Source organism: Geotrypetes seraphini, chromosome 18, assembly GCF_902459505.1.
Source record: "Geotrypetes seraphini chromosome 18, aGeoSer1.1, whole genome shotgun sequence".
Lineage (NCBI taxonomy): Eukaryota > Metazoa > Chordata > Amphibia > Gymnophiona > Dermophiidae > Geotrypetes > Geotrypetes seraphini.
The window spans coordinates 841,288-856,908 of NC_047101.1; the positions used below are offsets into that span (position 1 = coordinate 841,288).

The following is a 15,621-nucleotide window of genomic DNA, read 5'->3' on the forward strand; positions in this document are numbered from 1 at the left end:
AGGGGAAAGAAAAAGAACACTGTAGTGTGTAGTCTGCTTTATGTTTCTGCTGGATAGCAGGACAAGTGAGTAGGTATGAGCTCTATATAACATTAGTGCTAGTTGCACATGTTTTTGTATCTATTTTATAACAGCTGCTTGAATGTTATAATGTTTCTTGGTAGTGTTTGTTACAGAGCAGAACAGAATTGTATTGTTGTGGGTTATATGAATAGCCTTACTGGGTCAGACCAATGGTTCATCTAGCCCATTATCCCATCTTTGTGGAGGCCAATCCAAGTCACATGTACCTGGCAAAAACCCAAATAGTAGCAGCATTCCATGCTAATGACCCATGTCTTTTTCAACAGCAGACTATGGACTTACCATATCCTCTGGCAATGAGTTCCAGAGCTTAACTATTTTCTGAGTGAAAAAATATTTCCTCCTATTGATTTCAAAAGTATTACTCTGTAACTTCATCGAGTGTCCTCTAGTCTTTGTAAATCTTGATGCAATAAAAAAATTGATCCACTTGTACCCATTATACACCACTCAGGATTTTGTATGCTTAGATCATATCTCCCCTCAGCTGTCTCTCTTCCAAGCTGAAGAGCCCTAACCTTTCTACTCTTTCCTCATAGGAGAGGAGTTCCATCCCCTTTATCATCTTGGTTGGTCTTTGAACTTTTTCTAGTGCCGCTATATCTTTTTTGAGATAAGGAGACCAGAACTGTACTCAATACTCAAGGTGAGGTTGCACCATGGAGCGATACAGAGGCATTATAACATTCTTAGACTTGTTAACCATCCCTTTTCTAATAATTCCCAGCATCAAGTTTCAAGTTTATTAGGATTTTATATACCGCCTATCAAGGTTATCTAAGCGGTTTTTACAATCAGGTACTCAAGCATTTTCCCTCTCTGTCCCGGTGGGCTCACAATCTATCTAACGTACCTGGGGCTATAGAGGATTAAGTGACTTGCCCAGGGTCACAAGGAGCAGCAGCGGGGTTTGAACCCACAACCCCAGGGTGCTGAGGCTGTAGATCCAACCACTGCGCCACACACTCCTTTTTGCCTTCTTGGCCACCACCACACATTGGGCGGAAGGCTTTAGCGTATTGTCTATGATGACACCCGGATCCTTTTCTTGAGCACTGACCCTCAAGATGGTCCCTAGCATCTGATAGTTATGATAACTAATTCCGATTATGTCTTTCATTACAGTGCTATATGATTACTTTTGTACAAACTGAGTAGGCAGAAGCAACTTCCTGGGAAACCACCAATGGACTGGACTGGAAAACCGCCAATGTAATCCCACTCCACAAAAAGGGCTGCAGGACAGAGACAGCAAACTACAGACCAGTGAGTCTCACGTCTATAGTGTGTAAACTCATAGAAACACTGATCAAACAGCATATTGACACAATCCTAGACGAAGAAAAACTACATGATCCACACCAACACGGGTTCACCCAGGGTAGATCATGCCAATCTAACCTGATTAGCTTTTTTGACTGGGTTACTAGACAACTGGATGCCGGAGAGTCACTGGACGTGGTATATTTGGACTTCAGCAAAGCATTTGATAGCGTCCCACACCGAAGATTACTGAACAAGCTAAAATCGATAGGATTAGGAGACATTCTAACTACATGGATTGGGGATTGGCTGAGCGGCAGACTTCAGAAGGTGGTGGTGAACGGTACCCCATCTGAAGCGTCGGACGTGATCAGTGGAGTGCCGCAGGGATCGGTCCTGGGCCCGATTCTATTCAACTTATTCATAAGAGATATGACGCAAGGACTTAGAGGAAGGGTATCACTGTTCGCCGACGACGCCAAACTTTGCAACATAGTAGGCAAAAGCTTATTACCTGATAATATGACACACGACCTACTGCTGCTGGAACAATGGTCAAATACTTGGCAGCTAGGCTTCAATGCTAAAAAATGCAAGATAATGCACTTGGGCAAGAGAAACCCGCGTAGAACTTATGTATTAAATGGTGAGACCTTGGTTAGGACCACGGAGGAACGCGATCTAGGAGTGATCATTAGCGAAGACATGAAAGTTGCCAATCAAGTGGAGAAGGCTTCCTCCAAGGCAAGACAAATATTGGGGTGTATCCGCAGAAGTTTCGTCAGCAGGAGACCTGAAGTTATGATGCCGATGTACAGGACCATGGTGAGGCCACACTTGGAGTACTGTGTTCAGTTTTGGAGACCACACTACCGAAAGGACGTGCTGAGGATCGAGTCGGTTCAGCGAACGGCCACCAGGATGGTCACGGGGCTCAAGGATCTCCCGTATGAAGAAAGACTAAAGAAGTTGCGACTGTACTCACTCGAGGAAAGAAGAGAACGGGGAGATATGATTGAAACGTATAAATACATCACGGGACGCATCGAGTCAGAAGATGATATCTTCTGGCTCATGGGACCCTCGACCACCAGAGGGCATCCGCTGAAAATCAGGGGAGGGAAGTTTCATGGCGACTCCAGGAAGTACTTCTTCACCGAAAGAGTGGTGGATCATTGGAACAGACTCCCACTCCAGGTGATAAAGGCCAGCAGCGTGACGGATTTTAAGAAAAAATGGGATACTCTTGTGGGATCTTTAAGGGAGTAAATTCAGAGGGGGGGATACTTGGAATGGGCAGACTTGGTGGGCTATAGCCCTTTTCTGCCGCTGTTTCTATGTTTCTAAGGTGGAGTTGAAAAGGTGATCTGACAGTTTTCTGCAAGCAGTTTGTGGGTTCAGATGCAAAATCCTACTGTTCAGGACCTCTAGACACATCTACAAGAAAGAAGATTATCTGTCAGTGCTATTCTTGTTTTAATATGGGAAAGAATATGCCTTCTGAATTTATGATTTGATATGTTAGTGGAGGGTAGGAGCAGGTGCAGAGCAGTGGGCTGGGAACCAGAAGGCCCAGGTTCAAATCCCATATTAGCTATCTTTGGCCTTGGGCAAGACACCCAAGCCGTCATAGCCTTAGGATGCCCAAGGGGGGGAGCAACCTCACCCCCCAGGATCTGCCAATGAAACTCACTACTCATGGGCATCAAGGACAAGAGTAATGTTCAGAACTTTTATATAGGCAAATTGGAGTTTGCCTGCAGAATGAATTAGCATATGTACATTTACCTATTGTGGAAAAAGAGAAAAGTTAGATTGGAGAAAGAAATGTAATACCTGGGGATTTCATTGCTCACACCAGCTTTATACGGCATTCCTCTGGTGGTTCCAATTTTCAAAGCAAAACCTCATGAGTTTCCCATTGAAAATCAGCTTTCAGGCCCAAAAACATGTTTAAATATTTGACCCCCATAGAGTAGAGTGAGTTGAGTTATGTTATACAGTAACTTTAGTAGTTTTAATGGGCGGGACGAAATTGAGCATTGGTTTCTTTATAGTATAGAATGCCGTAAATGTTTTCCTCATCTTGTCTCTGTCACAATTTCAGATGAAGCCAGCTTGATATTAATTTGGCTCCTGACTCCAGCTGCTCTTTCTTGGACTACTCAGAGCTGGGGCTGGGACTGCAGAGACAGGAGTCTTGATTGATTGACTGGAGGATGTACATGTGCTAAGTTCCAAAGGGAATTATAGTACATGTTTCTCAGCCAGTATTGGTGCTGCAATGACTGGAGAAAATCCCCTATAGCCCCAACATGGACTGGTCAAAACCAGGGAAAGGAAGAAATTGGTGGTGAATTTTTAAGAATGAAAACTTCCTGATGTTTTTGTTAGGCCAAGATAAATGTAGTTTTTGAGTGTACTCTTGGTTAGGAAAATATAATTTAGATTCTTAACACGTGTGTGCTTCTGCCTTTTGTTTAGTAGGGGTTGAATTTGAGCAGGAAGGGTGCTAAGAGATGACTGTTGCTTCTTGTTTATGTGCTGTTTTCCCTTCTTTCTGTATTTTCTGTCAGGTGCTCCTACTCTTTCCCGGCTTTTAGAAGCTGGTCCTGCGCAGTTCAGCACTCCTCTTCCTTCCTTCTCTGCTGTCAGCTGTGACTGTCCAGCAAACACTCCATTGCCCCCTCTTGAATCTGTGTCCCAGCATACCATTCTTATGATGCCAACTCTGGCAGCATCAAAGCCAGTATCAGCAGCTCCAGGTGTGTCTTTGAAATGCTTGCTGCCCACGAAGACAGCAGCGAGTCCTCCCTATTCTGTCTCATGCTCATTTCTTGTGCAGTGCCCACTAAAAAGCAAATGACCTTGCTTCCTGTGCAGAGGCGTAGACTTGGTGAGGGTTCTAGGGTGGATTGGACTTTGGGGGGGGGGGGGGAGGAGGCATTTGTGCGAGTGACTGGAGCCCCCTGGTGGTGTGTAGTGACCTAGTGGATATCTGTGTTTATTTGTAATATCTTCTATTATTCTCTTGAATACAGTGACCCCACCTGATGCCTGTACTTCAGTTTCCAGTATCGTTGATTCTCACACAATGTCAGTATCAGTGGACAACAGTGATATCTCAATGATCATAGACTCTATTAACAAGGAGTGTTTGGGGGCTGGAGAGGTTCCAGAGATGCCTAAAGATGCAGGCGTAGATGGCAAGGAAGATCTGGATCTGGCAGAGAAGATGGGCATTGCTGTTTCGTATACTGGGGAAGAACTTGACTTTGACACAGTTGGTGACATTATAGCTATCATTGAGGATAAGGTAAATCTTTTGAGCTGGTGCTTCTTCTGCATTTTCTCTCTGACACTTCTTTTAAACATCTTCATTTGGATGTATTTACTGCCTTTTAAAATTTATCCAATGCACTCCCGCAGAATTCAGCTGTTCGCCTTCCCCTCCCTAAAACTATGTCACTCCAAAAGATTCCTTGACAAAACTTTCGCCTTCCAGGCTGCCAAACTGAACCCATGGCTAGCCCAAATTGTCCTAGAGGCCCCCACCTACCTCGGGTTTAGAAAATCTCTCAAAACTCACCTATTCCATGGACAAGACACCTAACACCCCTCTCCAATGAACAACAATCTCCTCCTGCCCCCTTCCACCTCTTTCCCAGCCTACCTACCTCCAACCCCCCCCCTGACCCACACTCTCCCCTCTCTCTCTAACCTCAACTACTCCCTTGCTCCTAATATTGTTCAACTGTTTCGAACCACTTGTAATTTATTGCTCGCTTCTAATAGTGTTCAATTGTTTTAAACCACTTGTAATTTTTTTTTGATAAACAAATGTGAACCGCCTAGAACTCCTTGAGTATGGCGGTATACAAAAATAAAGTTATTATTATTATTATGTATAGCAAAAATAAGGTGAACATGGGCAGTAGACAATTACAACAGTAAAAATATCCAAATAGAAGGACACATGGTGGCATAGTATGCAAACCTGTGCTTCCTGTGCAGAGAATCACCTTGGTTCTGGGGTGGGATTGGACTGTGAAAATGGAAAGTGTGTCAAGTTTTAAAGTTATTTGATATACCACATATTATTTTTTTTTAATTCTTTATTCATTTTTACACTTTCAATAAGTGAAAACAGTAAAGAATACATTTTATACGTAAAACAACACTTAATATCCTTACATGACTTATAAAGAGTAATAACCCTCCCCCCCTACCCCACATTATCCATCAAATTATCCATTGGTTATCAGAATTTATGATAACTGCTCTATATCAAATACAGTGGAACCTTGGTTTATGAGCATAATTCATTCCAGAAGCATGCTCGTAAACCAAATTGCTCGTATATCAAAGCAAGTTTCCTCATAGGAAGTAAGGGAAACTGCTTTGATTGGTTCCACCTCCCCCCCCCCCGAGGCTACTGGCGCTGCTCCATTCTGCCCCCTCCCTTGAAGAATCCGACGCTGTTCCAACCTCACCCCCCCGGCGATCCGGCATCCCCCCCCCGGCTCGCGTTGCCCCCCCTCCACCGTGATCCTACTCCCCCCCCCCCCCCCCGAGCAGTCAATGACACCCTTTACCCGACTTGGCACCAGTGCCGGTGCCCGAAGATCCTCCCTCTTCAGCGCGGCTGGGCGGTGCATCGGAGATCCTCCTTCTTCTGGGCTGGGCTGTACTGGCTTTGAGCATTTGCGCATGCTCAAAGCCTTCTGGTGTCGCTCTCAATCTCGGAGAGAGCGAGACTAGAAGGCTTTGAGCATGCGCAAATGCTCAAAGCCAGTCCAGCCCAGCCCAGACCAGAAGAGGGAGGATCTCTGACGCACCGCCCAGCCCAGGCTGCGCCAGAAGAGGGAGGATCTTCGGGCACCGGCGCTGGTGCCAAGTCGGGTAAAGGGTATCATTGACTGCCCGGGGGGGGGGGGGGAAGTAGGATTGCGGTGGAGGGGGGCAATGTGAGCGGGGGGGGGGGGATGCCGGATCGCGGGAGGAAGGCGCTCGTACAGCGAGGCAAGCTCGGTTTACGAGGCACCAAGTTTGCGAATGTTTTGCTCGTCTTGCAAAACACTCGCAAACTGGTGCACTTGTAAACCGAGGTACCACTGTATATCTTATCCACATATTAAACATTTATAAACCTTAAGAAACTGTTACATAATCCTTCCCCCCCCTCAATCTCAATTAGAAAACTGTATAATTATTGATAGCCAAAAGGATAATTTTCAGTTTTTATAATATAGTAATCCAGCAAAGGGTAACTGCAGAACTTTTAGCCACCTTCATACGTGCCTCTTCTTTAGCATTATCAAGGATGGTTGTTTTTCTAAATTGTCCTATCTGTTTATTAAAAGCTCGATATCCTGCAAAATGCTGAAGGTCAATGCAGCTTACAAATAAAACAAATCAGTGTAAGTAAACAATGCCATAAAATATAGGACACAGGACTAAATCAATCATTCCAGAGAACTTTTAAACATAGATTGAACATTGAACTGTGTGTGCCATTATTTCACTGCATCCTCGCCACCCCAGGCTGTAGAGGACTAATGGGGCCAATTTGGGATTGCTTTGTTACTACTTGGGGACTTGTTTGTGAGTGAGATATGTGGCTCCAGAGTTTTGTTATGGTCAGTGTCAAGCTGGTTTTGTAGCAAATATCCCAGCAAATGGATTTGATGTTGCACTTGTCCATGTTGGCCTTGAGGATGGGCTTGAAGCACTTCAGTGTGTCCCAGGACTGGGCTTAAAGAGTAACAAACAGCTCTTTGCTCCCAGGCCTAAACATTCCCTCTTAATCTGTCCACTCTCTGATCAGTTGTTGGACAGCATCTTATTAAGCAGGGGTTCTCAACACTCTTGATACTCTTGATACACCTAGCCAGTCAGGTTTTCAAAGTACCCACAGTAAATATGCATGAGAGAAACTTGCATACACTACCTCCATGTATATTCATTGTGGATATTTGGAAAACCTGACTGGCTGGGTTAGGAACACCTATTATAAAACATCCTATTAAATCAATTCTTGTATTTATATTTCAAAAATTCAAGACCTACATTTGGATGTAGTTGTGGATGGAGAGTTCAACATAAAACAGTCTTTTCTATTTGTTTATTCTGTTATAGAGAAATTAAGGAGAATTATCCCAGGACAAGCAGGCAGCATATTCTCTACATGTGGGTGACGTCATCCACGGACCCCCGTCATGGACAGCTTTTCAAGCAAACTTGATTGAAGATCTCAAGTTTGCTAGCACTGCCCACGCATGCGTGCCTTCCTGCTCCACTAGAGGACGCATCCCCTCCTCGTGGTCTTCAGTTCTTAGTTTTCTGCAGAGCCAGAAAGCCCTGTTTCTCTTCTCTGCGTTCTTCTAAGTGCCTTTCTAGCACCGCGGCTTCTTTTTTTTGTTCAGGAGTCGCTGTGTAGTTTGTTGATTGATCGTGTATTTTCTTTCTACAAAAAAAAAATAAATAAATAAATTGCATTTTTGTTGTGTTCCTGCTGGTTTTCCGCCAGCTGGCCCTTCTTGGGCTTCGGCCCTGCCGCTAGGCCTCGTCTGGCTGTGGCTGTGTTTTCTTCTTCCCCTGGCTTCTCTCTGGGTTCACCTCGTGTGAGCGGAATGGCCGGGCCCCTTTTTCCCTTCTTGGAATCGAGCTGACGTAGCCTCAGTCCCCGGTGGCGTCCCGTCTGCTGTGCCTCCTGGGTTCCATCCTTGGGTAAGTTTTTCTTTATTTCCAGGTGCGTTGCCTCGGTAATGCCGCCGGCTGAGTCTCAGGCATCGAGTGCAGTCGTACAGCCTCTACGAGACCTTCGACGCATGCCTCCTTTCATGGGAATACTCATTTCGAGGTTGCCCTCTATGGAGCGCACTGCTGCACCTTCATTACCAGTTCATTGGTACGTTGCCATCTTCCGAACCCTCGCTTCAGCCTTTCTGCCTTGACGTCGACTGAGGCTTCGTGCCTCGACGTCGACTGAGGCTTCGTGCCTCGACGTCGACTGAGGCTTCGTGCCTCGACGTCGACTGAGGCTTCGTGCCTCGACGTCGACTGAGGCTTCGTGCCTCGACGTCGACTGAGGCTTCGTGCCTCGACGTCGACTGCGGCTTCGTGCCTCGACGTCGACTGCGGTTTCGTGCTTCGACGTCGACTGCGGTTTCGTGCCTCGACGTCGACTGAGGCTTCGTGCCTCGACGTCGACTGAGGCTTCGTGCCTCGACGTCGACTGAGGCTTCGTGCCTCGACGTCGACTGAGGCTTCGTGCCTCGACGTCGACTGCGGTTTCGTGCTTCGACGTCGACTGCGGTTTCGTGCCTCGACGTCGACTGAGACTTTGTGCCTCGCCGTCGTCTGGGGCTTTGTACCTCGACGTCAACTGAGGCTTTGTGACTCGACGTCGACTGAGGCTTGTGCCTCGGCGTCGACTGCGGCCGGGGGCCTTGATGTCGACTGAAGCTTTGTGCCCCGTGGTTGACTGTGGCCTTGGGCCTTGACTTCGCCTGAGGCTTTGTGCCTTGACGTCGCTGGAGGCCTGGTGCCTCGACATTGACTGGGGCTTTGTGCCTCAACGTCGCTGGAGGCTTTGTGCCTCGTCGTCGACTGGGGCTTTGGGCCTCGGCGTCGACTGCGGTTTTGTGCCCCGATATCAACGGGGGCTTTGTGCTTCGTAGTTGCCTGGGACTCGGTGTCTCGACATCTCTGGCTCCTGTCGGGAATTCGAGGGTTCTCTGCTTTCTCTTTGTTTCATTCTGAGCAGCCGTGCCGGTTTCTCGTAGTATGGAGTTTGGTCTCCTTATTTATTTATTTAGATTTTTATCCCGTCCTCCCAGTAGCTCAGAACGGTTTACAAGTAAACATTCACAATGGAGTGAATTGGACATACAAGATTATACAGTAGATTTAAATACTTGGACATACGAGACTGTGCAGCAGTTTAGATATAGGGACTATACAGCAAATTAAGAACAGTAGTTTAAATATAAGTAGTTTAGTTTAGATACAAGTTATTTGAGTATAGGCTGAGAGTGGACTATTCAGAAATTTAGGCAGAAGATTAGAATGGAGAAAGAAGGGTAGAGGTGGGGTTTAAGGTGGTTGGGTGTAGACTGAGGGTGACCTTTAGTTGAAGAGGAGGGTCTTTACCATTTTACGGAATGTCATTAGTGAGTTCTGTAGTCTGAGTTGAGGGGGGAGTTGGTTCCAGAGTTGGGGAATGAAGTGACTCTCTCCCAGCTCTGGCTATTTGCTCCTGCCATGCGTAGTCTCGCTTGATGCAGGGTGTATGCTGGGCATCCGAACCTCCAGGTTCGTCTCGCCACTCGTACTTGCGTGGGTACTGCGCTTCTTGAGGCCTCCATTGAGGTGGCCACTGACCGCCTCTCGGTATCACTTTGTCTCGTACCCCTGGCCCCTCCCCCCTGGAGAGTGTCCTTCGGGCGGGTCTCATCTGCCGCTTTTGTTGCTGGCCGCTCGAGCCTTCCTTCGCTTCCGAGTGGTTGATGAGGTTCCTCCGGATCAGTGGTTCTGGTGCTCCAGAGACCGGGGGATCTGCGTTTGGTCCTGGCCCTTCGTGATCTGCACTGGTTTCTAGTTTGGAAGCGGTTCAGTATGCTCCCCTTCCAGCGTTGTGCCCCCCTTGGATGGAGGGGACTGGCTGTGCTCGCAGGACCTCCGGTGCCGTGCACGCACTTTCCTATTCCCCGGCCTCTTGCCAGTTTTGGAGATTCCGGACGGGGGCTCTCTACCTCCTGTATTGTATCCTTCCCTTCGGCCTGGCGGACTCTCCATGGATTTTTCCCGATCTGCCAGTGGTGGTTTCTGCTACCCTGCGTTCTGCAGCCTGCAGGTGTTCCCCTGCCTAGCTGTCTGGTAGATCGCAGCATCCTCTCCGAGGAGGTTCTGCGAGCGACGACTCAGGCCATTTTGCTCCTTCTGAGTCTAGGCTTCGGGGTGTACTTCCCCATGTCTCGCATCTGTCCGCCCCAGTATCGGGAGTTCATCGAGGGGGAACTGGACACAGTTTGTCTGCGCTCCTTCTTGTCTCGGCCTCGGTAGGAGGCCCTTGTTCGTTTATGCCGGAAGGTGGCCCCTCTGTCCTTGGTCCGCCTCCGGTCGTTTCTACCTCTGCCTCGGCAGGCCGCCCTTCTGTACCTGAGTCAGCTGGTGTCTCAGAGGTCTTCGGTCTCGGCCCTGCCGTTGATAATCCTTTTGGGACACAGGGCCTCTCCTGTTCTTGTCCCGCTGTTCGTCTGGTTCCATCTTCGTGTCCCCCAGTGGACTCTGGTGTCTCTGTGGCCGCAGTATCGGGATCCTGCATCTCTGCACATTGCAGTGATTCCCTCCTTGAGACGCTCGCTCCGTTGCTGGGCCATCTCTTCCATTCTGTCCGGTGGTTGCTCTTTTGCGTACCCCCGCATCAGAAGGTCCTGCTGACCTCGGCGTACACTTGGGGGGGGCGCACTTCAACGGCCTTCGGACTCCGGGTCTTTGGTCGAGTGTGGACCGTCGCTGCCTCATCAACCCGTTGGAGCTCCAGGCCATTTTCACCGCCATGGGGCTTTTCGTCATTTGCTCCAGGATTCCGTCGTCCTGGTGCTTACGGACTCCCAGGTGGCAATGTATTATGTGTACAAGCAAGGGGTTACGGGTTCCCTGTAGCTTTGCAGGGAAGCCCTTCATCTTTGGCAGTGGGCGTTGTGCCACACCTTCTTCCTTCGAGTGGTGTATATCTAGGGCGAGCGGAATTTTCTGGCGGACAAGTTAATGCCACCTTCTTCAGCCACACGAATGGTCGCTCCATTCTCATACTCTGCGACAAGTCTTTGTTCACTAGGGGACTCTGCAGATAGATCTGATCGCTTCACCCCTTAAATCACCAGTTGCCTCGATTTTGCTCGAGCTTGTGTTCACCGGATTGTCTGGCGGCAGATCCTTTCCTGCTAGCTTGGATGGACGGGTTCCTCTATGCATTCACTCCCTTTCCTCTGATATTCAGGACGTTGGTGCATCTCAAATCGGTCCGCGCCACCATGATCTTGATAGCTCCTCGGTGATCCAGGCAGCCGTGGTTCTCCCTGCTCCTCCAGCTCTGTGTCCGGGAGCCTCTGTTTCTGCCTGTGTTTTCTTCTCTGCTGTCTCAGAGTCGGGGCTCGCTGTTGCATTCCAATCTGCTGTCTCTACACTTAACAGCTTGGTTCCTCTTCACGTGCCTCCCTCGGTTTCTTCCAGTCAGTGAGGGATGTTCTCGAGGCCTCTAGAACGAGCTCCACTCGACTAGGCTATTCTCTGAAATGGACGAGATTTGCGGCGTGGTGTGCGGAACGCCGCAAGGATCTGCCTTCAGCCTCCTTGTCTTCTGTGCTGGATTATCTGTTTTGTTGTATCAGTTTGGACTCAAATCGACATTTTATTCGAGTCCACCTCAATGCGATTGCTGCCTTTCATCAGCCGCTTAATGGGATACCGCTCTCTGTTCATCTGGTGGTTTCCAGCTTTATGAAAGGCCTTTTCAATGTTCACAACAAGGTGGTCCTGCGCACTCATCCTAAGTTCTTGCCGAAGGTGGTTTTGGTTTTCCACCTCCACCAGTCCATTGTTCTTCCGGTGTTTTTCCCGAAGCCCCACTCACATCCTGGCGAGGTGGCGCTCCACACGCTTGACTGTAAGAGGGCATTGGCCTTTTACCTGCGACGCCCCAAGTCTCATCAGACAGCGTCTCAACTTTTCATCCCTTTTGAGCCTAATCGTTTAGGCTGTCCTGTTTCCAAGTGCACCTTATCTAACTGGTTGGCTGCTTGTATTTCTTTCTGCTACGCTCCGGCTGGTCTCTCGCTGCCAGCTCGGGTCACAGGGCTTAAAGTCCGAGCAATGGCGGCGTCTGTCACTTTCCTCAGGTCCATGCCTATTGAGGAGATCTGCAAGGCTGCCCCTTGGTCTTCGGTTCATACCTTCACCTCTCTCTATTGTTTGGATGCCTTTTCCAGGCACGACGGTCAGTTCGGCCAGTCGATCTTGCGTGATCTGTTTTCGTAACTTGCCAACTTTCCCTCCATCCCCTTTTGGTTAGCTTGGAGGTCACCCACATGTAGAGAATATGCTGCCTGCTTGTCCTGCGATTAAAGCACAGTTACTTATCATAACAGGTGTTATCCAGGGACAGCAGGCAGATATTCTCGCAACCCTCCCACCTCCACGAGGTTGGGTTCTTTGTTAGCTATCTGAACTGAAGACCACGAGGAGGGGATGCGCCCTCTAGTGGAGCAGGAAGGCACTCATGCATGGGCAGTGCTAGCAAACTTGAGATCTTCAATCAAGTTTGCTTGAAAAGCTGTCCGCGACGGGGATCCGTGGATGACATCACCCACATGTAGAGAATATCTGCCTGCTGTCCCTGGATAACACCTGTTACGGTAAGTAACTGTGCTTTACCTTCCCATGGGAGTATAATTTAGTTTTTATGCAATCTCTGACTCTTGCCCGACCTAAAATTTCCACACTTTTTTTTTTTTTTTTTTTTTTTTTAAGCATAGCTTTGGCGTTAAATTCACTGATTCTGAAAGTGGGGTTTTTTTCTGACCACATGATTTTCTCTCATTAGCAGTACTTTTTTTATAGTTTACATGTCTTTTTATATCCAAAATAAAGTATTACTACCCCTTAGCTCAGCCTAACCTAAGGGACCAACAGAAAGCTGCATAAGATATGTCTACCCTCTTGCTGAGATAAAGAGAATACTGAAGGGCAGGGGTTCTGAATTTCATGATATTCACAATGAATATGCATGAGAGAAATTTGCATGCAGTGCCTCCATTCTACACAGATCTATCTCATTGATAGCCTGAAAACCTGACTGGCTAGGTGTGTCCGAGGATTGGGTTGAGAACCCCTGCTGAAGGGAAAGCTGTTAAACAGTATATATGAAAGAGCTCTGTTCTCTCTATCTCTACCTGCTGCTAGATGGACATAACTTGCAAATCCCTGCATTGATTTGTGGGACAAAATGAAAGATTATATTTATAATCAAAGAATTAATTTTCCCAAATGATGCTTCTTCTGCCCTCTCCTTTTGACTTCACCCACTAATTTTAGTGTCTCATTCTTTATCTACCATCATGTTTCTATGTTGAAACCTGTATCTTATTCCCTCACTCCTTTGTTTTCAACCTGTATTAACAACCTAAAGTGAATTCATGCAAAAGTTAACATCTTAACCATTGTCTCACTGCTGTCACTAAATGCTCTGACTGTTGCTGGTTCCATCTCTGTTACCGCAGGTTGATGAGCATCCTGAAGTGTTGGATGTTGAGGCAGTTGAAGCTGCGCTTTCTTTCTGTGAAAAGAATGATGACCCTCAGTCTCTGCCTGGCCCCTGGGATCAGACACTGCAGGAAGAAAAACCTGGCAAGCAAGTGTTGCCAGTCCCAGAACTAGTGACTGTGAAACAGGAGAAATCCTGCTGCGGAGAGATTGAAGGAGTAGGAATCAGAGGCCTGATAGGCATCAGAGAACTCGGATCAGAAGTTAAATCTGAGTCATCAGAACAGGATCACATGGGTCAGGGTGAGGTGGGACCCATTCTCAAAGTGGAACCTGCGGAATTCAGGAGTGGGGCAGAGAAATGGAAAGATGCAGGAGAGACCTCTGAAATAGAGGCCTTTTCCAGACAAGGAGATCAGCTACCATTTTCTTTGAAAGCTGAGGTGTGTGCAGGGATGGGATGGGGATGGGGGAAAGTAGTGATAAGAATGGGGCTGTAGAATAGGAAGTCAGAGAGTGGTGAGGGGCAAAACTCTGAGGAGGACATTGTGGGATGTGAAGAGGAACTAGGAGGAGGAGATGGGGAAAGTGTGAGTGACCAAGTTACAGGGAAAGAGATTGGAGAAGAGCAAAGGATGGGTCATGATTTAAAGAGGAGGCTGAGCTTGTTAGGATTGCTGGACTGTTGTTAATCAGTTATGGTTTTACAGATTATCGGCAGTATAATATTAGGGTTACCAGATTTTACAACTGTAAAATCCAGACATGTGGCCCCGCCTCCAGCCCCACCCTGTTCTACCCCAGCCTCACCTCCCCCAAACCTCTTCTCGAGCTTAGAGCCACGTTTGGAGGGCCTCCGAGCATGCGCAGGTGAGACACGATGACGTTGCATGCATGCGTGTGACATCATGCATTGCATCCGCGCATGCACAGATGCCCTTCAGATGCAACCCCGAGTTCAAAGCTTTTCAAAACCCAGACAAAGTGCCAGGTTTTGAAAAGCTGTCTGGATGCTCGGACAGCCCTCTAAAAAGAGGACATGTCCAGGTAAATTTGGACGTCTGGTAATCCTATATAATATTGTTCTGAGTAGAATCCTAATAGGTTTTCACATGAGGACTTCTGCAGCCAATTGCATTTCAGAGACAAACTTGTTTGTTGATATCTAGGCCTCCCCAGAAAAGACGTCTCACACTGGACATGAACCCAGACTGGATCCAGGACCTGGATTACAGCTACTGGGTAGGAAAATAACTGAACAGCTTGTGGCTCAGTGTAAAAGATTGGGGCTTGGGTTGGTGGCAATGCTTGGGGGAGGATCTCATCTTTAGTAATGGGTAACCTTCCTCAATGCAACATCTTTTTCTCAATCCTAGACACTGTGAAAGAAGAAGCAAGAGTTCTGTCTGAAAACCAAGACAAGGTAAAAGAACATTAACAGGAAATCTTCTTTCCTTCTCTTCTCCCTTTTTCTTTTTATGTCTTCTGTCTAGAACAGTGGTTCTGGGAGACCCCCCAGCTAGTCGGGTTTTCAAGATATCCCTAATGAATTTGCATGCCTTCACCTCTGTTATATGCAAATCTGCCTCATCCATATTCATTAGGGATATCTTGAAAACCCAACTGGCTGGGGTCCTCCAGGACAGGTTTAAGAACCACTGGTCTAGAACTTTCTTTTCCTTCCTCCATCATTGTTTAATCTTTCAAAACCTACAAAGACTAGGGGATACGCCATGAAAACATTAAATAGTACATTTAAAACAAATAGGAGAGAATATTTTTTTACGTAATGCATAATTAAGCTGTGGCTTTTGTTGGCTGTGGTTGTGGTAAAAGCAGTTAGTGTAAATGTATTTAAAAAAAAGGTTTGTACAGGTTTCTGAAGGAAAAGGTTTTTTTTCCCAAATCTTTATTTATTTTAATACATACATCAAGTGTACATTAAATACAAAAACCATATTCCTTAGCAGTGATGTAGTGAGGGAGGGGAACTTCCCCTGGCGCTGG

General features: G+C 47.3%; 1 protein-coding gene across 7 annotated transcripts in view; it reads left to right on the forward strand.

Annotated features, from left to right (window-relative positions):
- The window catches only part of BRD8 (bromodomain containing 8), a 107,668-nt gene that overhangs the window by 31,308 nt on the left and 60,739 nt on the right, over positions 1-15,621 (forward strand). For all 7 annotated transcript variants that reach the window (XR_004537470.1, XR_004537471.1, XR_004537472.1 and 4 more), the window contains exons 11-14: positions 4,389-4,663; positions 13,632-14,057; positions 14,784-14,856; positions 14,991-15,037. Coding sequence is in view for 4 of the 7 variants with exons in the window: in XM_033927012.1 (XP_033782903.1) it covers positions 4,389-4,663; positions 13,632-14,057; positions 14,784-14,856; positions 14,991-15,037 (821 nt within the window). In the remaining 3 variants the exon portion in view is untranslated. The remainder of the gene's footprint in view (positions 1-4,388; positions 4,664-13,631; positions 14,058-14,783; positions 14,857-14,990; positions 15,038-15,621) is intronic.